Source organism: Gadus chalcogrammus, chromosome 17, assembly GCF_026213295.1.
Source record: "Gadus chalcogrammus isolate NIFS_2021 chromosome 17, NIFS_Gcha_1.0, whole genome shotgun sequence".
Classification (NCBI taxonomy): Eukaryota; Metazoa; Chordata; class Actinopteri; order Gadiformes; family Gadidae; genus Gadus; species Gadus chalcogrammus.
The window spans coordinates 12,806,419-12,831,418 of NC_079428.1; the positions used below are offsets into that span (position 1 = coordinate 12,806,419).

Genomic DNA, 25,000 nt, shown 5'->3' on the forward strand with positions numbered 1-25,000 from the left:
CAGACAGACAGACAGACAGACAGACAGACAGACAGACAGACAGACAGACAGACAGACAGACAGACAGACAGACAGACAGACAGACAGACAGACAGACAGACAGACAGACAGACAGACAGACAGACAGACAGACAGACAGACAGACAGACAGACAGACAGACAGACAGACAGACAGACAGACAGACAGACAGACAGACAGACAGACAGACAGACAGACAGACAGACAGACAGACAGACAGACAGACAGACAGACAGACAGACAGACAGACAGACAGACAGACAGACAGACAGACAGACAGACAGACAGACAGACAGACAGACAGACAGACAGACAGACAGACAGACAGACAGACAGACAGACAGACAGACAGACAGACAGACAGACAGACAGACAGACAGACAGACAGACAGACAGACAGACAGAGATGATCTCGGGGTTAAAGAACTGTCATGTCACCATGAACTACTGTGATTAAATTAGCGACTTAGGTATTATCATCAACGTTTTTAGACGGCATTGTACTGCCTCTTTCCTTGTAAAGGCAGGTAACGCAATGATAAAACGCTATTTCCAGAGGAGAATTTGTTGTTTTGTCTTTATTTCGCATGGATTGCAACCTCACCTCACTCAATCGTACACACTGCACCTTTAAACAGTCAATGACATTTTTTGACAGTTACCATTTTGTCTGTGTATGGACGCTGTCTTATTCCGATTATTTGTTTGGACCTCAGATTCATGTCACAGTTATGTTTCTCTCTCCTCCTGTCTCTCTCCCCTTCCTGTCTCTCTCTCCTCCTCTCTGTCCTCCTATCAATCTCCTTCTCTCTGTCCTCCTATTTGTAACTTCCTTTCTCTCTTTCCTCCTCTATCTTCCTGTCTCTCTTCTCCTATCTTACACCTCCTTTCTCTCTCTCCTCTGTCCTCCTGTCTCTCTCTCCTCCTCTGTCATCCAGTCTCTCTCTCCTCCATCTGTCCCTATCACCTCCTCTATCTTCCTGTCTCTCTTCTCCTCTCTGCCCTCCTATCTTACACCTCCTTTCTCTCTCTACTCTGTCATCCTGTCTCTCTTTCCTCCTCTGTCATCCTGTCTCTATCTCCTAAAACCTGTCCCTATCTCCTCCTCTATCTTCCTGTCTCTCTTCTCCTCTCTTACACCTCCTGTCTCTCTCCTTCCCTACCTCCTCTTGTCGTCTGCTCTCCTCCTCTCTCCCCTGGAGGAGGTGCAGTTTGCCGGTCAGCTCCCTGAGGGCCTCGTTGTCCTTCGCTCCCTCTCTCTCCGCCTCCTGCAGCCTCCTCTTCACCTCCTGAAAGGCCTCCTCCTTCTCCTGGAAAACAACACACAGTAACACACAGTTTGAGTGCCTTTCGTTTTTCTCATGTATGCGAATTATCAGGAGTGTGTGTGTGTGTGTGTGTGTGTGTGTGTGTGTGTGTGTGTGTGTGTGTGTGTGTGTGTGTGTGTGTGTGTGTGTGTGTGTGTGTGTGTGTGTGTGTGTGTGTGTGTGTGTTACCTTCAGCAGTGAGTGCAGCTGCTGGGTCTCTTGGGTCAGCCGGTGGTTTTGTGTGTGTGCCTTCTTCTTCAGACGTTCAGCTTCACTCACTTCCTGTAGCAATGCATGCTGGTCCTGTTCTCTGGCACGCAGGCCCCCCTCCACCTCAGAAACCCTCTCTTCCAGCTGCAGCACACGCTCTACACACACACACACACACACACACACACACTGGCTAAATCTTCTCCAGGTTATACATACTAAGCTGATAGTGATCTAGTGTGTAGTGTCTGTGTGTCTATATTTGTGTCTATGTCGGTGTGTGTGTGTGTCTTTGCACGTGTGCATATGTATGTGCATGTCTGACGGATAATGTGTCTCTAAGAATTAAATCAATTACATAAACGTATGAGCTATCGCCACATTATGTGGTTAATGTATTTGGTACATTGTTTGATATCGTCTCCTCCACAGCCTCACTATGTCTGATCTGGAGTCAGTAGGGCGCAGACCATTCTATATACCAGTTAGAAACAACACGCGAAACGATGCCATACATGAAAGTCTACACGCACCATGCATGAAAGGTGGAGCCTAAGTTAAGTTTGAGTTACATGTACTTGTAAGTACATGTTAATACACATTAAGTACACGTTAAGAACACGTGACGTGTGCCAGGCGGTCCCCTTCAACACGTACTCGACATGATGTCTGCGCCTGCTTTACACGTCGTCTGTGTGTGTGCGTTTTCCAAGCCGTTGGAGGAGGGGTGCAGTGGTCACCTTGTGTGTCTCACAGCCCCCGTACGCGTGCGTGTTTGCGTGTGCGTGCGTGACTCACCCCTCAGTGTGTGGTTGTGTGTGGTGAGGGTGGCGCTCCGCTCTGCCTCTCTGTCCGTCTGTCTGTGGCTCAGGGCCAGCTGGTACTCCAGGCTCTGTCGCTCCACCTCTCCTCTCTCCAGCTCCGCCCGTAACCCCGTCAACACCGCCTGCAGCCCAGAGACCTGCACCACACCCTCATCACTACCCCATCTGAGACCTACACCCCACCCTCATCACTACCCCATCTGAGACCTACACCCCACCCTCATCACTACCCCATCTGAGACCTGCACCCCACCCTCATCACTACCCCATCTGAGACCTACACCCCACCCTCATCATTACCCCATCTCTGACCTACACCCCACCCTCATCACTACCCCATCTCTGACCTACACCCCACCCACTTCACTACTCCATATGACGTAAGGTTCGTAAGTAACATGTGAGTGAGTGAGTGAGTAGCATGTGAGTGAGTAGTGAGTGAGTGAGTAGCATTTGAGTGAGTGAGTGAGTGAGTGAGTGAGCGAGTGAGTGAGTAGCATGTGAGTAAGTGAGTGAGTGATTGAGTGAGTGAGTGAGTAAGTGAGTGAGTGAGTGAGTGAATGAGTGTGTGAGTAGGATGTGAGTGAGTGAGTAGCATGTGAGTGAGAGAGTGAGTGAGTGAGTGAGTGACTGAGTGAGTGAGTGAGTAGCATGTGAGTAAGTGAGTGTGTGGATTTTACCTCGTGGTTGTTGGCAGCAATCATGTCCAGCTTGTCTTTCTCCAGCTGTTGCACTCTCCATCTCTTCTGGCCCCAAAGATCTGCTCCTCCTCCTCCCTTTTCCTCCTCTTGACTCTGTCCTCCTCGCCTCCTCTCCCCTCCTCTCTGCTTCAGCTCCTTTAAGCTGAAGAAAGACAACTTCCAATACATGTATATACATATATACTACTATACATACTATACTACTATACATAGTATACATTGTATACCGGTCTGTATATGCATGTGTACCGGTGTGTACACACTGGTCTGGGAAAACGAGTAAGAATCAGTTAAGATTTAAATTATTACAATTTAAATTATTCGAGATTTTAAAGACTACGTTTTTAATTGAGTAGAAATTTGAGCCACCTTGTTGCCTGGGATCGCAGCAGGTCTTTGCTGGCCTCTTCAGGTCCTCGACCCTCTGGTTGGGTCGACATGACTCACCTAAAGAAGAAACACATGACGCATTGTGTGATCTGAGTCCTGTTCCTAGTTTTGTGTTATGTGCGTTAGGTAAACGTCTGTAGGAAAGTAGTTTAATAACATACAGACTGGACAACACTGGCACATCACGTCTTTCTAAATGAAAAGTCACGATACGACACTTCATTTACATGAAGAGTCGTATCGTTAACAAACTCTATATATAACAAACAATAACGTTGTTTATATTGTATATCGCTGAAGTTAAACAAAAATGAGGCTACTACTATGACTTCTTAAGAACTTACGGTTCCCATGCCAGCGGAGCCAACACAACAAAGAAGTATAGGTCTAGATCCAGCGGACATTTGGCCAACGCAAGTCGCGGGTCATGTATAAATATAAGATGAAAAGAGAAATATTCGTTGTGCGCTCATTGTATTGGCTGGAAGCAAAACAACAACACTTACAAATGCCTATTGAAAATCCCTTTGAATCTGACGCCGTCTTCATAATACGAAGGCTGACCGTACAGTAGACGCCGGGACAATCTTTGTTAACAACCAATCAGTGCTCCTAACTTGGTATGGGCGGGAACTCCCTCCTTTAACAACCAGTCAGTGATCTGAACGATTGTAGGGGTGGCTTTTTGCAGTTAGCAACCAATCAGTGATCCGAACGTTGTATTCGGACCTACAATTCATGGTAGGACTAATATGCTTTAAAAAAAAATGTTTCTTAATGTTTAGAATTTGTTATGGGGAGCTCCTTACATTCCAAGGTTCTAAGTTCAGCTAAATGTTAACTACAAACAGGGAATAAAACCCTTGAACCTGCAGTGTTGGTGCCTTGCTCTACTAGCTCTAAATAGAACCCCTAACTCTGAGAGGTTTATCATTCATGATATAAATCACTTTACCTTCTAACTAAGAGGACCACGGCCCAATCCCATTTCTACCCCTTTCCCCTTACCCCTCCCCCTTGTTTTGAAGGGGTAAGGGGTAGAAATGGTATTGGGTCCACATCTCTGTCACAAGATAATAAAACACATGTAGACACACTCAATATCTGTTGCTTTATTTTTACAAAAGTACTTTCATGCAAAGATGTGGGCTGAAAGATGAAAATATTCATTCAGAGAGAGCCAGAAGAAGACTTGGTAGTACTGTCCTAAAATAGAAAGAGCCTACTATCCAATACAACACCAAGTAATTACGTCTTTGAAGCAAGCGGCCGACTGTTTAGGGTGTTGATGCACAGACTCTGTTAGCTCTGTTACAGTTTGCGTGGCCGTTTGCCTGCCTTCTTGCGGACAGGAGTCTTTGAGGAAGGACTTATAGGCCTACTGCTAAACACAGTACGCAACTCACTATCTGTAGTGTGGAGACATTTATCAGGAAAGGGATCGACTCCCAAACTTAAATTCAAGTCTGCCACAGTTTTGGCCTCCAATCTTCCCTTAACGTTGGCACCCCAGTGTGCGCATGCAAACCACATATGCAGAACTTTGCTATAGCAGCAAAATGCTGTCCAGAGAGTTTTTGGAATATTGACCTTGGTGTTTGGCATATTTTCATCACTGGGAAATGCTCCAGTCAAAACAAATGCCTCAAGCTTATTGTTTTGGTCTAAACAGTATTTATCCATCACACGTTTGACACGATTCTCCATTTGCTTCCATCCTCCGATATTGAATGAGGGATCTTGTGGAACTCTATTAGTCACCATGAATGTGGATTTCTGATCATCTTCGCTGTTTGCATGAAAACATGGAAACAAATGGCCTCTATGATACGAACTACCCTGTCCCTGGTAGTCCTTTTCTGCAGACTGGTATTTGGCATCAAGCTAGAAAGAAGAGAGAATTTAAGGTTTATTTAGTTTTCCTCCTATAGTTATTTCAATACCTAACCTAACATATTGTCATTTACAACCAAATATAGTTACATACTTAATCACATATACTGTCATCATCTTAGTTACAAATAAAATATTAAATTACCCCCGGCTCAAGCTTCCATTTGTCTTGGCATCTCCCTTTTTCGTGCCCTGTGTATTTATATGCAGAAAACACTGGGATCTGCTTCACTTTGTCATAGAGCGTCATGAACCTATTTTGATGGTTATATGTCTGGCATATGGGCAAGTAGCGATCCTGGTCCTGAATGTTTCCCTGCTCCAACACGTTTTCTATTTTTGGTGGCTTTCCATCCAGGAAGAATTCCACACAGTCTCTGACTGTCTTCACTACCGCAGTTGCTGTAGGCTCCGTGGACACGAGAAGCAGAATGACAAGAGCCAATGGACAGCCACCAGTCACTGATGACATCATCACATGTTGCAGATCTGCAGAGCAGGAAAACAGTGATAATAAACCAATCGTGAATTAAAAAATATTAATTCTGATGCAGACACGCAATTTCCCATTTTTATATCAGATGTGAAGAAGGAAATCCAATTCTTTACCATTCTGTATTTACTAATCTCTCGATACGTGCAAACGTATTAAATTCTAGTTGAAATAAATAAACCAGGTTGTGCAGAGTTGTGGAAGACTGAAGAGTTCATTAAAAACTCACGGGATTCCAGTTGATATTTGGTGTGGGTTCTCTGAATGAGATGGTCCAACAGTCGTCAGCGGTATGAACCACAAGTGCGTTGGTCCACCCCTTTGATTCCTCTTTTACATTTATAGAAGACAGGGCGTGTCCTCAGACTAAACAACATCATGTGCAATTACATTATGGTCTAGTTAACATATTACACTTGGCGGCTTACATGCATGCCGGAGCTCTGTTTGGCCATGTTTGTTTTTCTGTTTCGGAGACTCGATCTTAAGTGTTGGTGTTAAATGTGCGCGTGCTTCCGCTTCATAAACAAGAACGCTATATTTTGATGCGGACAGCGGTCAACATGGCTTGTTTCTGACTTTTATTGGTGATAAATCTGCTCTGGCTTCTACTGATAAGAACTGAATTCTCAAAGATCACCTACGGGAGAGTGGAGCTACTCTAGTTGGGCCTAGGGCTAGGGCCAAATGTCAGAGGCCTAGGGCCTCTGACATTTGTATATGTCTGGCATATGGGCTTGTATTCTGGTTCCGATTTTTCCCTATAAGCAACACTCCTGGTATATCTGGTTGGGTTGCTCCTATAGGAAGAATTATTTATATTCTTCGACTTTGTTTACCACCTCAGTGGCTGTAGGATCCATGGACACGAGAAGCAGAATGACAAGAGCCAATGGACAGCCACCAGTCACTGATGACATCATCACAGGCTGCAGATCTGCAGAGCAGGAAAACAGTGAACCTGATTAGTGGATGTTCAACTAACTTCAAGCAATTATTTGAATCAGACTAATCTCAATTACGAATATGCAGAACAAGATTCAAATGTGTTTTCTAGAAATAAACCAATAGTGAATTTACATATATGAATTCTGATGCAGACACACAATTTAATTTTTTTATATCAGAAGTAAAGAAATCCATTCTTGACTATTCTGTATTTATTAATCACTGACTCCATATATGTGAACTTTTAAATTCTAGTTGAAATAAGTAAAACCATAAGTAAAATTCCAGCTGATATTTGGAGTGGGTTCTCTGAATTAAATGGTCCAACAGTTGTCAGCGGTATGAACCACAAGTGCGTTGGTCCACCCCTTTGATTCCTCTTTTAAATTGATAGTAGACAGGGCGTGTCCTAAGATTGAACCACAACCTGTGCAATTATATAATTGTCTAGTTAACATATTATAATATTACTCTAAACTAATTTGGTTTAGTTAACTAATGGTAATTGACTATGATATGATCTAGTTAACCTATTGTAATGTAACTACAAACTGATATGGTCTTGTTAACATATTGTTATATTACAATAAACTAATCTGGCTTTGTTAAACAAAAAAATATATTTATAAACTGATATGGTCTAGATAACATATCACAATATTACTATAAAGTGATATGGACTAGTGTACATATTGCAATATAACTATAACTGATATGGGTGACTTTGGTGTTTTTCTTGATTCTTTCGCAACATAGGGCCTTCTGGTTGAGGAATGAGAAAGCATGATGTTATCTACATGGCTATAACATCATGGCGTCTCTTTGAGGCTAACCACCTCTATTACAAGAGAGAACTGGTCCGCATGACACACACACACAATTACAAAAATAAAAGACATAGCAGCATATATGTATGTGTGTGTATTTAGTGCTTTCCTCTACCTACTACGCTACACTGGGAATAGAACCCCTAACCCTTCATTGTTAGTGACTTGCGCTATAATATTACTATAGTATAAAGTGATATATATATATATATATATATATATATATATATATATATATATATATATATATATATATATATATATAGTATATAATGCTTTAGGGTACCATCACCATCTTTAAACAAACAAGTGACGTTTATTTCGTCTTTTTTTTTTGGCTGAGAGTCCACCATGTGAGACTGTTGGGCCATTTAATTAGGATTAAATTGAGAATGGATGGAGATGGAATGCACAAGGCTTATTTTAATAATAAGTAGAATGCTGTATTTACTATTTTAACAATATTTATTATTGTTTTTTTCAATTATATACGTATCATTTTTTTTCTATTACTCTTTTGCCTATTTCAACAATATAATCCTAATACGACCATGCAGTACCAACAATACCAAGACTGGTACGCGTACCACAAGTTGAAAAGCCATGATGGAGATGGTCTCTCAATCCACGTGCCTCTCTCTGGACGGAGATCTCTCATACAATGGGTCTCAAGACACAGAGGGTCTAGTGAACATATTATAATATTATTATAGATTGATAGTTAACATATTGTGACATTAACATTAAACCATGTAACTCTAACTATTTTGAGATACATTGATCATCTAGTTTGGTGATATTACGACATTGTACAGTTAATTGTCGATTTTATTGAATAACTGACATCTCGACAGAAACACCCTGTAGCTCAGCCAGAGCATTCACAGTAGAAGTAAAGCAAATATGAAATCACTTATGTATAACTAGCTGACATGAGTCCATAGAGGGCGCTATATACCAAAACAACATTACAATAAAGCTCATCGAAGAAGAGGCAGAACAACATCATGGCGGCTCCCTTAGAGCACGTTGAAATCTCGAATTCAGCCGTACATTGTACACATACCACAGAAAATACTTCAGACAATACTAAAGTTAACACAGACGAAGATGACGATGACGAAGACGAAACGCATGAACCAAGAATTCGGGAAACTCCGGAGGACATTAAACTTGAGGCGATCTCGAACACATTGGCGTTTCACCCCAGCAGAGATATCCTGGCCTTTGGGGATCTCGACGGGGACATTTACGCCTATTCCTATTCTTGCACGGAGGGTGAGAACAAGGAGCTGTGGTCCTCTGGTCACCACCTGAAGTCATGCAGAGAGATAGCCTTCTCCGGTGATGGTGAGAAGCTGTTCAGCGTCTCTAAAGACAAGTGCGTGCACATGATGGACGTAGAAGTGGGCAAGTTGGTGACGCGCATCCAGAAAGCGCACAGTGCACCCATCAACACGCTACTGGTCGTTGATGAAAACATTCTGGCTACCGGGGACGATGGAGGTACTGTAAAGGTACCGTATACACCTATAGCCCTTATATACTACTACCCCCCCCCCCCCCTTATAACCTAATCCTGACCATATAATAATAATAATAGCCCCTAGAATACAACCACAACATACCTGACCCTAGACATAACCTAATGCATAATTGAACTCTTAACTATATAGCCTCATCCCTACACAACATTATCTCTAACATAACACAATACCGTACCCAACCTTTCAATGCATTGTTTAACTGAGCTTTAGCAGTCATACCTGTGTTTATAAGAAAGATTCACATGTTTTAATTCTAGACTTGATGTTTTACTGTTGCAGGCGTGGGACCTTAGAAAGGGCTCTGCATTTATGGACCTGAAACACCATGAAGACTACATCAGCAGTTTAGCTGTGGACCAGGCAAAGAAAATCCTACTTACTGCCAGGTACTCCATAAATACACTCAATGCCTGCCTAGCTAGCTACTGCTACATCATTATACTTGCCTCCCGGTTATGCTACTTATTGTTATTAAAATAAGACTTGGTAAAATCTTGATCCTGGTCTGAAGCTAATTCTTATCCACGGTTAATCTGGTGTCTGTTTGAACAGCGGCGACGGCACCATGGGCGTGTTCAATCTCAAAAGGCGGCGCTTCGAGCTGCTTTCAGAGTTTCAGAGCGGGGACTTGACCTCTGTTGCGGTGATGAAAAGGGGGAGGAAGGTGGTATGTGGCTCCAGCGAGGGAACCATCTACATCTTCAACTGGAACGGCTTCGGCGCCACCAGCGACCGCTTCGCCGTGAAGGCCGAGTCGGTGGACTGCATCGTGCCCGTGACGGACAGCATCATGTGCACGGCCTCCATGGACGGCTACATACGGTTGGTAGCTCCCGGAGACCGGTTGTCAGTCCACACACCAAACGTTCACATTCGGTGTTGTGCTTGCTAGGAATCTCCCATCAAAACATGGTCACATAAAAGATTTATAAAGCTTTAGCTTTCTGCTAAATATTGAAAACATTGCACCCTCTATAATACATTATTTTTTTACTTTGCCTTTATTTTATTTGACGTATCTATATTATTTTATTACTTTTAACTTATCTATTCTATTTTTATTATTTAATTTTATTGCATGACGATTCTATGTGAAGCAGCAGATACACTGAGTCTGTCTAGTGTATGAAAAGTGCTATATGAATAAAGTTGCCTTGCCTAATTGTATACTAGCCTAATATCTCGTGATGTCTGTGGTCCTCAGGGCCATCAACGTGATGCCTAACCGCGTCATCGGCTGTCTCGGTCAGCATGTCGGAGAGCCGATAGAACAGATCGCCAAGTCCAGAGACGTCCACTTCCTGGCAAGCTGCGCCCACGACCAGCTCATCAAGTTCTGGGACATCTCCAAGCTCCCTGCCATGATGGTGAACGACTACCGCAAGCGCAAGAAGAGAGACGGGCGCCTTGCGTCACTCAGTAACAAAGCGCTGGGCGGGAATGACTTTTTCAATGGACTGGTGGAAGAACCAGAGAAGATGGAAGAGGTGGAGGGGGAAGACGACGAGGAGGAGGATGATAGTGATAGTGGCAGTGATTAAGGTTTAGGATCCTGGAGAACTTTGCCATTGCAACGGCCCTTCTCTTGAAGGTTCCGGACCTCAAGGTCTCTAAGGGACATCACAAAGGTCTGTGCCGTTGTTGGATTGTACAAAGCTGATTGTACCTTGCTGTATACTACAGCAACGGGGCCACATGTGTTTGAAAAAAAAAAACATGATATGGTTTAAATACATTTATGTTTCTGAATAAAGGAGGATTTGAGATGTGAAATATGACTTTGTATGCAAATGGTTGTGCCGGTATCAAAATATGTAGACGGAAAATACACAGGGTTCACTTTTATAATTTTGGGATTCTTTTACTTTGGCTGCAACCTACAAGGTTAACGTAATTTGTATTCGGAGACAAAGTTCTAGAGTGGCGAAGTCACGCCCCTTCCGGTAGAGCCCATACTTTTCATGAAACCCATTCATGAATAGTATGAATGGGTTTCAATGGAGGAAAAGTAATTATTTTCTGGTCCCAGTCTTTATATGCCCCGGATTACACATATGTTGTTTATGGATTTAAATGATAATTTTTCATGCAAAGAAAACGAATTAGCGAAACGAAATGTAGTCTCTCATTGTGTTTTCTCTACAGCCTTTAACTGAACAATTGCCCAATAAACGGTCAAACACATGACATTAAAAATTATGATTTAAATTAACAAACGATGCCTAATCCAAAGACTGGGACCTGAAAATAATTACACCCATCCGCCTTGAACACAGCATCCCGTACCCGCCATTCTGTTGTCACGTGACGATCTAACGCAATATGGCGGCGCACTGTATTAGCTATTTAGCATCACTGATGGAATAAGAGTCCCACGGCGTGTTCATTTTAGGATTTTAAAGGTAGTGTTCTCTGAAATTCAGGTAATTTATAAGTGTGCATTTAGGCTTTTTTATCCTGATAATACGCAATCTAATAAATTCATATGTCTTAATATTCAGCAGAGTTCCGGTCGTGTCCTTAGTGTGTGTGTGGGGGTTTGTATGTCAACAATGAGCTACACGAAAGTAGTGGTAATAGTGAAACCCACCACACAGACACGCATACGGTAACGCTAGCCGTTATGAATGGATCAGGACAGCTGTGCCTAGCTAAATTAATACATAACTCATGAACAATATATGAAGAGGAATAAATGTTATTATGTTGGTATGTTGCATACCAGTGTATCGCTACTAACGGTTCCAAACCATCCTTTAAATTGTATCCATGTCCATTGTATGGTTTTCTGACTATAAATCATAAAAAGTGTAACGTTTGTATGGGCTAAAGCCAGGCTGTTGACGTTCTGAACCTGACAGCAGCCATGGCCGGAGGAGCATCGACCAGATACAAACTGGGAGACCTTGTCTTCGCCAAGATGAGGGGCTTCCCCCATTGGCCTGCTCGGGTAAGACAAACACTCTAACTTACTTACTTACTTACTTACTTACTTACTTACTTACCTACTTACCTACTTACTTGACTACCGTTTGTGTATGCAGGTCTGCAGTAACGATGTAACCAAGAAAATGATTGGTGTGTTCTTCTTCGGGACCCACCAAATGTGAGTTTAAATGAGGTGATACTGCAAATTAAAGATTTTGTCTCTCACCATCTGGCTTGTTTTTATAAAATAAAGTGTTTTTAAAAACTCTTCCTCGCTGATCCAGTGGTCTGGTTCTGCGGGACAAAGTGGTACCTTATGCGGGAAATCAAGCCAAGTATGGCAAAGGGGTGCGGATCAGAGGATTCAAAGAAGGCATGTGGGAGATCCAGAACACACCAGGTGTTGAAAGTAAACAAAAGGTACCGTCTCACTCTCTCCCTATCTTTATCTGTCTCTGTCTCTCACTGTCTGTCTCAATCTGTCGTTTCCAACTCACTTTTTTCTCTCTCTCTCTCTCTCTCTCTCTCTCTCTGTCTCTGTCTCTGTCTCTGTCTCTGTCTCTGTCTCTTTCTGTCTGTTTCAATCTTTCTGTCTCTGTTTCACTCACACTGTTTCACTCTCTGTTTCACTCCTTCTCTCTCAGTCTGTCCATTTCACTCTGTCTATCGCCCCATAATTTTTTTCAACTCAGGAGAGCTATATTGGCATGGCAAACAAAGAAATAATGCAACTATGACTAGACGTCTGTCTCGCTGTGTCTATCTCTCTGTACGTTTGTCTCTGTATGTCTGTCTCTTTGTAAGTCTGTCTCTCTGTATGTCTATTTCGCTACGTCTCAATCTCTCTGTACGTCTGTCTCTCTGACGCTGGACATCTCTCTGTATCTCTGTCCGTCTTTCTGTGCGTCTGTCTTCTTGTCCATATCTCTTTATGTCTGTCTCCATGTGTTTCTGTCGCCCTGTCTTACCGTCTGTCTGCTTCTTCCTCTCTCCTCAGTCGCCAGCTAAGACAAGTTCTCCTAAAGCTCCAACAGGGAAGGATCCAACTCCACAGAAAAGCCCTAATCGGCTGGGCAGGCGTCCAAAACAAAGCCCAGCTGAACCTGCTAGTGGGTCTGCTTCTGTTGACACTCCTGCTGAAACTACGAAACCCACGTCAGCTGATCCTGCTAGCAGCTCCATACCTGGTGCTGGTAAAAAAGTTGTTGCAACACCAAAATCGAAAACCACGAAAGCCCCCACACCAAGAGAGACAACCTCACCGACAGCTACATCTGTCACTGAAGACGTTATTCAACCTAAAGTCCGACGCACGCGCAGTTTGAAAAACGCTAGTAGCCCTCAAACAGAGCATAAGGCCATTAAAGTCTTGCCAGCCAAACCTTCTGGCATTTCTGCGGCCCTAACTGAAGCAACCACTGCTGAAACTAGCCAATTAAGCTCAGCTAAAGCTACAAGGAGCACTACTCCTGTAACCAAGGCTACCACAGCCAGTATTAGCAAACCAAGCCAAGCTAAGGCTACAAGGAGCTCTGCCCCCTTAACTGATGCTACCACGGCTAACATCAGTGAACCAAGCCTTGCAAAAAATACAAGGAGCTCGACTCCGTTAACTGAAGCTATCTCTAGTAAATCAAGTCCATCTAAAGTCACTAGGAGCTCTGCTCAATTAACTAATGCTTCTGTTGATGATAACACCACCAAAGCAACGCCAGCGAAACCTGCTACCATCTCTATTCATTTACCTAATGTCAGCAATGCTAAATGCCAATCAAGCCCAGCTAAAGTAACAAGGAGCTCAGCTCCATTGATCAATGCTTCCACAACTAATGCTGGCCAACCAAGCCTAGCTAAAGCTACAAGAAGCTCTACTCCGTCAACTGATGCTACCACAGCCAATGCTATCCAACCAAGCCTAGCTAAAGCTACAAGAAGCTCTACTCCTTCAACTGATGCTGCTACCACATCCAATGCTATCCAAGCAAGCCTAGCTAAAGCTACAAGAAGCTCTACTCCTTCAACTGATGCTACCACAGCCAATGCTATCCAACCAAGCCTAGCTAAAGCTACAAGAAGCTCTACTCCTTCAACTGATGCTGCTACCACAGCCAATGCTATCCAACCAAGCCTAGCTAAAGCTACAAGAAGCTCTACTCCTTCAACTGATGCTACCACAGCCAATGCTATCCAACCAAGCCTAGCTAAAGCTACAAGAAGCTCTACTCCTTCAACTGATGCTGCTACCACAGCCAATGCGATCCAACCAAGCCTAGCTAAATCTTCAAGAAGCACTTCTCCTTTAACCATTGTTAACAAATCGAATGCTAACCAACCAAGCCTATCTAAAGCTACAAGGAGCTCTGCTCTATTAACTGATAGTACCATTGCGATCGCTAGCCAGCCAAGCATAGCTAAAGTGAAAATGAGCTCTACTCTTTTAACTGATGCTATCCCAGCTAATGATAGCCAACCAAGCCGAGCTAAAGCTACAAGGAGCTCTACTCCTCTACCTGATGCTATCACAGCTAATGCTAGCCAACCAAGCCGAGCTAAAGCTACAAGAAGCTCTAGTCCGTTAACTGAAGATATCACTAGCAAACCAAGCCCATCTAAAGTCACTAGAAGCTCTACTCCTTTAACTGATTCTATCACAGCCAATGCTAGCCAACCAAGCCAAGCTAAAGCTACAATAAGCACTGCTCTTTTGACCGATGCTACCACGGCTAACACTAGCCAACCATGCCCAGCTGAAGCTACAATAAGCTCTGCTCTGTTAACCGATGCGACCCCGGCTAGTGCAAGCCAACCAAGCCTAGCTAAAGCTACAAGGAGCTCTGCTCCATTAACCGATAGCACCACAGCTAACGCTAGCCAACCAACCACAGCTAAAGCCACAAGGAGCTCTAGTTTGTTGACCGGTGCCCCAATAGCTAACGCTAACAAATCAAGCCTAGCTAAAGCTACAAGGAGCTCTGCTCCATTAACCGATGGAACAACAGCTAGCGCTAGCCTTCCAACCACAGCTAAAGCTACAAGAAGCTCGACTCCTTTAACCGATAATACTACAAGTAATGCCAGCCAATCAACCCAAGCGAAAGCTCCAAGGAGCTCTACTCCATTAACTGATGCCATCACAGCTCCCAAAGTCACCCCAGCTGAACTGCCAAGCAGTTCCATACCTGGTGCTGGTCCAACCGCTGATCAGACTGCAGACCAAACGCCTCCACCTCAAGCCATGACAGCCCCCACACCTAGAGAGACCACCACGCCGTCAGCTCCATCTGTCACTGAAGACGCTACTCATCCTCAAACCATGACAGCCCCCACACCTAGAGAGACGACCACGCCGTCTGCTCCATCTGTCACTGAAGACGCTACTCATCCTCAAACCACGACAGCCCCCACACCTAGAGAGACAACCACGCCAATAGCTCCATCTGAAGGCGCTGCTGAACCCCAAGTCCGACGCACACGCAGTTCCACTACTTCAGCTCCCCAGTCCGATGGACCTAGTGGTTCTAGTAGTCACGGTACTACTCACACGAGGAAGAGGAGGGGAGAGGTGGAACAGGAGGAAGGAGAGAACACGGAAGGAAAGAAGGAGGATGGGAGCGTTGAGCCGACCGAGGCAAAGCAGAAGTCCACCGTTGAAGAGGACCAGCAGGTGAGTTCACCTCTCGATGTCTTCCAGTCTTCTTGCCTTGTCTCCTTCCTTTGGGCCCTTGTTGCCTCACAGGGACTGTGTAAAGTGTGTGTGTGTGTGTGTGTGTGTGTGTGTGTGTGTGTGTGTGTGTGTAGCGGCAGCAGCGTCTGGCTGTCAAGAGAGAGAATGTGCTGCGTTCTCTGCGGGGTCTGATCACCACCAGGAGAGGAAGAGGAGGCAGGAGGAAGGAAACCACGTGAGACTCTATATTCTACTACTGTACATTACATCCATAGACATGGACTCTATACTCTACTACATTACATCCATAGACATGGACTCTATACTCTACTACATTACATCCATAGACATGGACTCTATACTCTACTACATTACATTCATAGACATGGACTCTATACTCTACTACATTACATCCATAGACATGGACTCTATACTCTACTACATTACATCCATAGACATGGACTCTATACTCTACTACATTACATCCATAGACATGGACTCTATACTCTACTACATTACATCCATAGACATGGACTCTATACTCTACTACATTACATCCATAGACATGGACTCTATACTCTACTACATTACATCCATAGACATGGACTCTATACTCTACTACATTACATTCATAGACATGGACGAGTTGATAAGTCCCAATTCTCCAGCTGTGGTCTCCGCCCGCTCAGATTCAGATTCATATATGGGATGAATTTTATTCTAGTGAATATTAATTGCTTGAAATGTATTAAGACGTGTAGGAGCGTCCCTATGTATTCGGGCCATTCCTATTCATTGTGTATAATGTATATATCGGCACAACATCATATCCATAGATAAAGACTTCTCCTGGGACTATGGATCCCTGTGACGTGCACACGATGGTGATGTCACGATAAGGTCACCTGGTTTTCCTCCAGGTGGAGCCGTCTGGGTCAGCGGGTGAGAAAGGTGGAGAAACTCCGCAGCAGGACGGCCACCGCGGCACCGAGCCAATCAGCACGCGGCAGAGGACGGAGGCGCTCCACGACCGGCGGAGACCGGACACTCACTCATGAGGAGCTGAGGAAGCAGGAGGCGGGGAGGAAGGAGACGAGGGAGGAGGAGGAAGAGGGGAGGAAAGAGGAGAAGGACGAGAGCCAGGGCACCAGAGGGAGTAGAGGAGGGAGAAGAGGAGGAAGGAGAGGAAGAGGACGAGGGAGGGGAGGAGGCGGGAGAGGGAGGAGCCCAGCGGCGAAGCAGGAGTCTGAACCACAGGAAGACCGGAGGAGGAGCAAGAGAGGCGCAGGGGTAGAGGAGGAGGAGGAGGTGAAGCCACCACAGAGGAAGAGGAGAACTACCCGCCCAGAGGAGAAGGCAGAGGAGAAGGAGGAGGAGAAGAGGATGGAGGAGGTGAAGCCACCACAGAGGAAGAGGAGAACTACCCGCCCAGAGGAGAAGGAGGAGGAGGAGAGGGAGGAGGAGGTGAAACCACCACAGAGGAAGAGGAGAACTACCCGCCCAGAGGAGAAGCAGGAGGAGGAGAGGGAGGAGGAGGTGAAGCCACCACAGAGGAAGAGGAGAACTACCCTCCCAGAGGAGAAGGAGGAGGAGGAGAGGATGGAGGAGGGCGGTGCGGAGCTGCAAGGCATGCTGGGTGATGGAGTTGAGCAGCAGAGTATCGGGGAGACCAGAGGAACGCTGCTGGACTCCACGCTGCACCGTATCCATGGCGACCTGCGCATCGCCCTCAAGTCAGACAGCCCTGTAAGTCTGTCTGTGTGTCCCTTTGTCAGTCCGCTTCTTCGTCTCTCTCTGTCCGTCTGTCTCCGTTTTTCTTTTTTTTGTGATCAACATTTTTATTGTTTTTCAAATGGAGGGGGGGGGGGGGGTTACAGACATATCAAAAGTCATATGTTAAATTAAGAAAAGTAGAAAAGAAGAAAAAATATCAGGTTGGTAAGACAATGCATAAAGCAACAAAAACAAGTTCAGCAGGTAGATCACAACAAAGATTGCCTAGTTGTTGTTGTCGTCCCTAGCCCAAGAGATTATCTTGGATGAGAAAGAGTACCAAGCTTGAACAGCCACTGGTCATGCCTTATTAAGTCGGGCAGTTGTATGTTCAAGATTGACAATGTTGACCAGGCTATGGATCCAGAATGATTTCATACACAATGACATATATGGAGTTAACCAGTTTTTCAAAATTGTTTTCTTTGCAGAGGTAAACCCTGCGAATATCATTTTGAACTGACTTTGCTTTAGATTTATATCAGAATTATCATAAAGCAGATAAACAGGATTAGGAACATAAAAAATATCAAGTATATCCGCTTAAACTGAGTTTACATGAAACCAGAATTTAGAGATAACCGGACAATCCCAAAACATGTGTAAGAATGTTCCGGGTGAAGCAGTGTTACATAATATATGAAAGTTGACAGTAGTCTGTCATTTAATCTGAAATCTCTTATAGGGTGTGATGTAGGCCCTGTGTATGGTTTTGAAGTGAATTAGTTGGTGAGCTAGGTTGTTAGAAGTCATACTTAAATTGCACCAAATTCTCTCCCAATCCAAGTTTATATTCAAACTCCCCAGCTCCCTGTTCCATATGGATTGAATTGGTAAAGCCTTGGCCCCGTGCTGAATCAGTGAATTATATATTAAAGAGACAGAAGATCTGCCCGGTAATGGTGCAATCCATCGTAACAAAGGATGTGATGTGAGGGGAGAGGAGAATTCCAGGGAACTCCATACGTTTTTAAGGCAGATCTTAGCTGAAAGTAAACAAAATAAGAGGAAGCAGGAAGAGAAAAGCGTGTTCTAAAGTCTTGTATGGAGCAAAGATCTTGAGCGTTATATATGTCACCTAATGTATTCACTCCAAGAGATGACCAAGATGGTTGATGAAATGGCTTGTAACCGCATAATAACCTCAGACTTAGCCATAGGGGTGTATTCTGACAGAATTTTGATGGGGCGCCCATCCAACGTTCCAGCTTGCTTCCACACCTGTATAGAGTTTGCAATGATGGGCCCAAAATTATTTTTAATTATTTTGTTTGTTACGCTAGAGAATAGGATTTCTTGCAGATTGTGTGGTAATATCTTAGCAGCTTCAATCAATTTCCATTCCGTGGTAGACTGTGGGTCAACCCATGTGCTGAGTCCTCTGATCTGAAAAGTCCACTAGTAAAGTTCAAAGTTTGGTACTGCCAAACCCCCCAGCAGCTTGGGTCGTTCCAGTGTAGTCAAATTAACACCAGGCCGTCTCCCATCCCAAATAAAACTGGAAATCATGGAGTGAATGACTTTGAAATAATTTCGAGGGGGGCAGGGTGGTAGCATAAAGAAAAGGAAATTGAGACGGGGCAATACGTTCATTTTAATGTATTAATTCTACCTTGAAGAGATGTCTCTGTTTTTCTTTTCTTCTGCAGGTTATCCCTAGGTGTCTGTCTGGCTGTGTATATAGTAACTGTATTTATTTTACAATGTATGTGTGTGCAGGATGTGTCCAGGTGTGTGTCTGCGTTGGACCAGCTCAGCATGCTCTATGTGACGTCTCGTCACGTTCAGAAGCACAGTGAGCTTGTGTCTACACTGCGGAAGGTACAAGCACACAGAAATACACAAATCTTTCTATGTATTTTGCATATCATGTGTCTATTTTGTGTGTGTGTGTGTGTGTGTATATATATATATATATATATATATATATATATATATATATATATATATATATACATAAAATCTGTTAGTTTACCTTGACAGCAGTCAATTATACTTGGCAATGGTGAATTATCTAATTTAATTCACCGCCGGAAGCTGTGAAGTGCCCATGCAAGTGAACGGAGCATAAACAAAAATAATTGACAGCTGAGCGTTGGGAAGGCCCATGCAAGTGAATGGAGCAGTCTACAGCATCGAGAAGAGCCGTGTTATAATCCATAATAATGTAAGGTTTAGAAGATAAATATTTGAAAGTTGTAGATTGAATTAATATCATTTATATTGGAGTTAATTTGCTAGAAATGTATTTAAAATGTTTAGTCAGTTAATCATTTACATATTTATGTTACACAATTATTACTTACATATTTACATGTTCACATTAACACAGTCAGGATATTCTGTTGAATCTGCCTCTCTGATTCCCTCACGTTTACCACAGTCTAAATTCTAGCTTCTGATTGGTTAGTTCAGTCACGTGATGGGTCCGAACAAGGAAGTGTTGTGGTTGTGAGTTGTAAAGTAAAGTACCGCTTGAGAAAGTCATCCGACCGTCTCCCTGCGGTTTCTTCTCATAAAGAGGGATCCACCAACACATATCGAACCCTTACGTTACAATAATTCCACTCAAGTTTTGTTTTTTTTACAAGTGGTGGGTACAAAATGATTCTTGACGAAAACTGGTGGGGGCGCGTCCAGCGTAAGTGACGCCTATGCCCAGCTCCCAACCCAATTTTGAAAATAGAATAACGGCGATATTTTTTTTACCGCCCGATAAAAGTTTTGCGTTAACGCCGATAACGGCCCACCACTAATATATATATGTATATATATATATGTGTGTGTATGTGTGTGTGTGTATTTAAGATGTGCTGCTACAGAGCATGTCAGGCTGGGATGGACATTTCCTTTAAATTGATATAGCTGATGCTTTTGTCCAAATCGACTCACAATAAATTTGTTCAAAAACGTAGATTCAACCCAAAAGTGAAAGAATCCTGGAGTGCATAAAATCCATAAAATAATTTAAGTGTGATAATAGAGACATGGAAAAGAGAATTCCTATTCATGGGCCAAGATGCAGTCCCAACAGATGAATTTTCAGTCTGAGACTGAAGATTGGTGGGGTCTTATGTTGGCAGCTGCTCATCCAGTGACCCGCCCAGGTTATTTGCGGTCTGCATCGCCTGGCACCACAGTGTAGTCAATATTGATGAGCAGTTGGTGGACGGGGATTCCCTCCCTGGAAGGAAGAGCTGCTCAGTCTTGTCCCGATGGAGCTGTGTTGGTGTGTCAATATCCAGAGATGTCTGCCAGACGCACAATTCGACACCACAGACAGAATTGGTTGTGTGTCCTCTGCATAGCTGTGATGGGATATGCCATGGGAATGAATGACAGAACCCAGTGACCTGGCCTACAGAGATAATAGGATGGGACCAAGGAAAGAACCCTGAGGGACACCAGTAGTACGACTACAAGGTTCAGACACAGATTGTTTCCAGGTTACCCTGGAAGTGCAATCCAGAAGGTAGGATGGCAACACGGACAGTGCAGAGCCTGAGATTGCCAGTTCTTGGAGGGTGGAGAAGAGGATCTTGATATATTTGTATATATATTGACATATGTTTCCATGTATTGTAGATGCGCTATTACAGAGCGTGCCAGGCTGTGATGGACAAGGCGTCCATGTTGTACTGTCGCTTTAAGAACTCCTTCCTGCTGGGGGAGGGAGAGGAGGTGCTGAGCCAGGCCTACCTCCACTCACTCCTCCAGGAGAGGGAGAGGGAGGAGCAGCAGAGGTGGAAGCTGGAGGAGGAGAGGAGGAAGAGAGGGGCGGATGGAGAGAGCAGAGGAGAAGAGGAGGTGCAGAGCATTCAAACCCAAGGTTGTAAAATATGTCTGTCTGTCTCAATAGCTTTTCTTTGTATTTTATGCTGTCTGTATTTGTGGCACAGACACGGGTGCATTAACCTCTCGTGTATGTGTCTGTGTTTGCAGGTCCAATGGATGCTTCCTGACCATATGGAATGTACAAACTCTGATTAAATGTTCTTGCAGTTGGAGATTTCCTGAATGAACATGTTTTTTGCTTTCATGTATAGTTTGAGTGTGTGTCAGTTTATACTTTATACTTTTAGTTTATTTTTAAAAAGGTTGGTACCGTTCTGTATCATAGCATCTTGCATTCAAAATTAAAACAGTTTTGATAAACTGCCTGGTATTTTCTATTTGTTCATGTGTCACGCGTATTTGAGACTGTATTCGTCAACTTCTTTTATGTGATTCTTATGTTTCTATGGGGATTGAATTGTTTTGCTTTGGCCCATAATGAACAGCAGCGTCATGGTGTCGACCTCTAGTGGCCCGTTCGGGGAGGGTCAGGTGCGCTGGTCCGCACACATGGAAGTATTGATAGATGTATGATGAGGTACCTCATCCTCGCTAGGAGAGACATGGTGCTGGTGGTCTAGTTAGGCCAGAGCAAGGATGTAAACATTGAGTTCACTCAACTTGGGTTTGTTATGGGGAATCATTTCAGTATTTTCCTGTTCCATTCGTTAATTCAAGTAAAAGGGAGGGGTGTGTGTGTGTGTGTCAGTCGTCAACGCAATGATTTAACGATTTTTCCAGGGTGGTCTGTGACGTGGCCTGTAAAATGTTTCCATCTACTGGAGCTATAAATAGAGCTGGGTCACGTGATCGGCCACACAGTTTACACACAAACCAGACGCACACACTGTCGAGACTGAATCACGCAGTCACTCCACGCACGCGTTCTACCTGTCCCTGTGAGTATTTGAGTGAAATTTAGGAGAGGAGGACGCCACACGGCATATACTGCAGTACGCACACGCACATCCTGAACCCCTCGCTTAGGGGGCGGAGTGAAAGAGGAGGAAGCTGGAAAGGAAGGTGTGAGTGTTGAACGTCAACGTCCGAGGGAGGAACTGTGAGGCCACATTGTCCGGCTGCAGAGGGCGCGCGCCGAGCGTCTCGTCTTGTGTTATTGATGAGGAAGTGGTGTTCACTATGGGTCACTGATATCCCCGCTATAGTCGATCAAGATCTACTCTGATAGCTGCACCATGGCACACGTAGGCAACGGAGCGGCTGGAGAGGACGAGGTGAGACACACACACACACACACACACACACACACACACACACACACACACACACACACACACACACACTCCACTTCTCGCTAGCCTCTCTGTACACAGTAACCAGATATCTACTTTCTCTTATATGTTGTCTGGTTAACCACCAGGGGTTACCACGTAGACACCACGGCAGCCATAGCAACCATCATCTATTCAATTCTGCTTTAGATTAAAGCATACACACACCAGTCGGCTGCCGATAAACTGGCTGTGTAAACACTCTGTATGTGTGTATATTACTCGGTCTCTGATGGGTTCATGACTAATTGATGAGCTCGCTGGTGTCACAAGAGAACCTCCTGAAACTGTATGTGTGTTCGTGTGCGTGTGTGAGTGTGTGGGTGTGTCAGTCTTACTAGTCTGGTGAATGACCTGGAATCTGCAGGTGTGTCTTGAGCGACATAAGAAAACAACTCTATATTATCCTGCAGTATCTATCTCCCTCGCTTTCCCCCTCTCCCTCTCCCTCTCTCTCCCCCCTCTGTCTCAATGTCAGACAATGGCTGGTCGCTTGTCTCTGGAATTTCGTGAATGCGTCTTAATAACAGACCTGATAGTCCAGCATTTCACCCATTAGGGAGAGACAGAGAGTCACAGAGAGTCACAGAGTCACAGACACACACACACACACACACACACACACACACACACACACACACACACACACACACACACACACACACACACACACACACACACACGCACACATTTATCCTTAAAACAATATCAATGGTAAATCATTTTTGTTTGTCCTAATTACAAACAAAAAAATAATTAAAAAAATACAAGTAAACACCACAAATTTACTATTATATTATTATACAGTTGATACATTGACTTTCTCAGATAAACTCTGCTGAAGGAAGACATGGAGGTCCTTTCCCACGTGTTGTGTTGATCTGGGGCCTTGAATATCCTCTCATGAGATCTACAATGAAAGACGTCTAGTCGTCGATCGCAATGCCTGCTCAACAGCGAGCCATCGTAGATCTATTAAGCTTAAAGTAGTACATATGATGTGTAAACAAAGAACTTGTTTATCTGGGGAATCTGCTGTTTCCGTGCGGATGTTAATCTTTGACCTTTTGGTGCATACGCTTTATGATGATCGAATCATAACCTGAATTAGGTGTTGACATGACAAATGAACAGGTTATGATCAAGTGATCTTGTGATCTTGATCATAACCCGATGTGTTTTAACCCGGGGTCAAAGGTCACGTATCAGCCCATCCAATGTGTTTCTTCCCTTGTCCAGGAGTGCTTTGAAGATGCCTTTGAGCGAATACCCGTGTGAGTACACGCTCACACACACAAACACAAACACAACCCCCCCCACACACAAACACACAAACACACAAAAAATAAAATACATAATTTGTTCCAAAAGGTCCTCAACAGTGTTAGTAACAGTTATATTACAGTTAATCCAATAAATTCTCTCTCTGATATAGAAACCTGTATATTGTGTGTGTTTGTGTGCGTTTCTGCGTCTGTCTGTCTGTCTGTCTGTCTGTCTGTCTGTCTGTCTGTCTGTCTGCGTGCGTGCGTGCGTGCGTACGTGCGTGCGTGCGTGCGTGCGTGCGTGCGTGCGTGCGTGCGTGCGTGCGTGCGTGCGTGTGTGTGTGTGTGTGTGTGTGTGTGTGTGTGTGTGTGTGTGTGTTTTCAGGGCCGGTCAAATGGACTTGCGTACAGCCATACAGGAGACACAGTGTGCTCTCAATCTGGTCCTCAACAACAAGTTTAATGAAGCCCTGGAGCTGCTAAAACCATGGTAACCATAATATATACATTTTCATGGGAACCCTAATATATACGTTGCCATGGTAATAACCCTAACCAGATATAGTTTAGTATATATATTTGTATTTGTATATATATAGCCAAATATAGATGCAGTGTGTCTATATAATGTGTATATATACATGGATCCTCAGGTAAAGATACAGTGTGTGTGTATGTATATATATATATATATATATCCAGGGGAATAGACAGAATGTATGCATGTATGATGCATCTTGATAGATTTCCAAGTATAGAGCCAGTATGTATGTACATTTATATAATGTGTATAACGTATATTGATGTTTGAATGTGTGTTTATATATATATATATATACATATATAAAATGGTGTATAGAGGCAGTATGTATGTATGTATGTGTATGTATGTATGTATGTGTGTGTGACGTGTGTATATATATATATATATATGGAACATCAGGTAGAGAGAGAGAGTATGTGTGTGTATGTATGTATTCGGTATGTGTGTATGTGTATATATATATATATATATATATATATATAAATATATACATACATAACCATGTATAGACAGTATCTATGTATAATATATATTTCTGGGT

The 25,000-nt window shown here is 43.7% G+C and overlaps 5 protein-coding genes across 5 annotated transcripts in view; 3 read left to right on the plus strand and 2 right to left on the minus strand.

The window, feature by feature from the left end:
• LOC130370502 (coiled-coil domain-containing protein 171-like) overlaps positions 1-4,003 on the minus strand; it is a 16,925-nt gene extending 12,922 nt beyond the window's left edge. Inside the window, exons 1-6 of the mRNA XM_056576245.1 lie at positions 3,796-4,003; positions 3,431-3,508; positions 3,041-3,203; positions 2,335-2,497; positions 1,516-1,694; positions 1,183-1,329 (exon numbers count right to left, since the gene is read on the minus strand). Of these exons, the coding sequence (XP_056432220.1) occupies positions 1,183-1,329; positions 1,516-1,694; positions 2,335-2,497; positions 3,041-3,203; positions 3,431-3,501 (723 nt within the window). The 5' untranslated portion in view covers positions 3,502-3,508; positions 3,796-4,003. The remainder of the gene's footprint in view (positions 1-1,182; positions 1,330-1,515; positions 1,695-2,334; positions 2,498-3,040; positions 3,204-3,430; positions 3,509-3,795) is intronic.
• A 560-nt stretch (positions 4,004-4,563) lies between these two features.
• LOC130370314 (endonuclease domain-containing 1 protein-like) lies at positions 4,564-6,136 on the minus strand. Its single transcript, XM_056576042.1, has 3 exons — positions 6,067-6,136; positions 5,490-5,833; positions 4,564-5,335 (listed from the first exon to the last, which is right to left on the minus strand). The coding sequence occupies exons 2-3, from the start codon at positions 5,817-5,819 to the stop codon at positions 4,763-4,765; spliced, it is 903 nt and encodes a 300-aa protein (XP_056432017.1). The 5' UTR covers positions 5,820-5,833; positions 6,067-6,136; the 3' UTR covers positions 4,564-4,762.
• A 2,443-nt stretch (positions 6,137-8,579) lies between these two features.
• Positions 8,580-11,137, plus strand: wdr55 (WD repeat domain 55). The gene is made up of 4 exons (XM_056575504.1): positions 8,580-9,129; positions 9,439-9,545; positions 9,712-9,981; positions 10,364-11,137. The coding sequence occupies exons 1-4, from the start codon at positions 8,620-8,622 to the stop codon at positions 10,698-10,700; spliced, it is 1,224 nt and encodes a 407-aa protein (XP_056431479.1). The 5' UTR covers positions 8,580-8,619; the 3' UTR covers positions 10,701-11,137.
• A 156-nt stretch (positions 11,138-11,293) lies between these two features.
• Positions 11,294-21,676, plus strand: LOC130370503 (mucin-2-like). The gene is made up of 11 exons (XM_056576247.1): positions 11,294-11,561; positions 12,021-12,109; positions 12,204-12,265; positions 12,372-12,507; positions 13,085-15,751; positions 15,886-15,986; positions 16,672-16,907; positions 16,962-17,497; positions 19,244-19,345; positions 21,110-21,353; positions 21,467-21,676. The coding sequence occupies exons 2-11, from the start codon at positions 12,026-12,028 to the stop codon at positions 21,484-21,486; spliced, it is 4,188 nt and encodes a 1,395-aa protein (XP_056432222.1). The 5' UTR covers positions 11,294-11,561; positions 12,021-12,025; the 3' UTR covers positions 21,487-21,676.
• Positions 21,677-21,936: 260 nt separating this feature from the next.
• LOC130369900 (tetratricopeptide repeat protein 39B) overlaps positions 21,937-25,000 on the plus strand; it is a 12,039-nt gene continuing 8,975 nt past the window's right edge. The window contains exons 1-3 of the mRNA XM_056575503.1: positions 21,937-22,593; positions 23,890-23,924; positions 24,301-24,405. Of these exons, the coding sequence (XP_056431478.1) occupies positions 22,555-22,593; positions 23,890-23,924; positions 24,301-24,405 (179 nt within the window). The 5' untranslated portion in view covers positions 21,937-22,554. The remainder of the gene's footprint in view (positions 22,594-23,889; positions 23,925-24,300; positions 24,406-25,000) is intronic.

Excerpts from the sequence above, each read along its gene's own strand:
- LOC130370314 (XM_056576042.1), bottom strand. The coding sequence starts at position 5,819 with ATGATGTCATCAGTGACTGGTGGCTGTCCATTGGCTCTTGTCATTCTG. Across the intron at positions 5,336-5,489 it reads AATGGAAGCTTGAGCCGGGG|CTTGATGCCAAATACCAGTC; the intron begins GTAATTTAATAT and ends TCTTCTTTCTAG.
- LOC130370503 (XM_056576247.1), top strand. The coding sequence starts at position 12,026 with ATGGCCGGAGGAGCATCGACCAGATACAAACTGGGAGACCTTGTCTTC. Across the intron at positions 17,498-19,243 it reads CCCTCAAGTCAGACAGCCCT|GATGTGTCCAGGTGTGTGTC; the intron begins GTAAGTCTGTCT and ends ATGTGTGTGCAG. Across the intron at positions 21,354-21,466 it reads GCAGAGCATTCAAACCCAAG|GTCCAATGGATGCTTCCTGA; the intron begins GTTGTAAAATAT and ends CTGTGTTTGCAG.
- wdr55 (XM_056575504.1), top strand. The coding sequence starts at position 8,620 with ATGGCGGCTCCCTTAGAGCACGTTGAAATCTCGAATTCAGCCGTACAT. Across the intron at positions 9,130-9,438 it reads ACGATGGAGGTACTGTAAAG|GCGTGGGACCTTAGAAAGGG; the intron begins GTACCGTATACA and ends TTACTGTTGCAG. Across the intron at positions 9,982-10,363 it reads TCCATGGACGGCTACATACG|GGCCATCAACGTGATGCCTA; the intron begins GTTGGTAGCTCC and ends TGTGGTCCTCAG.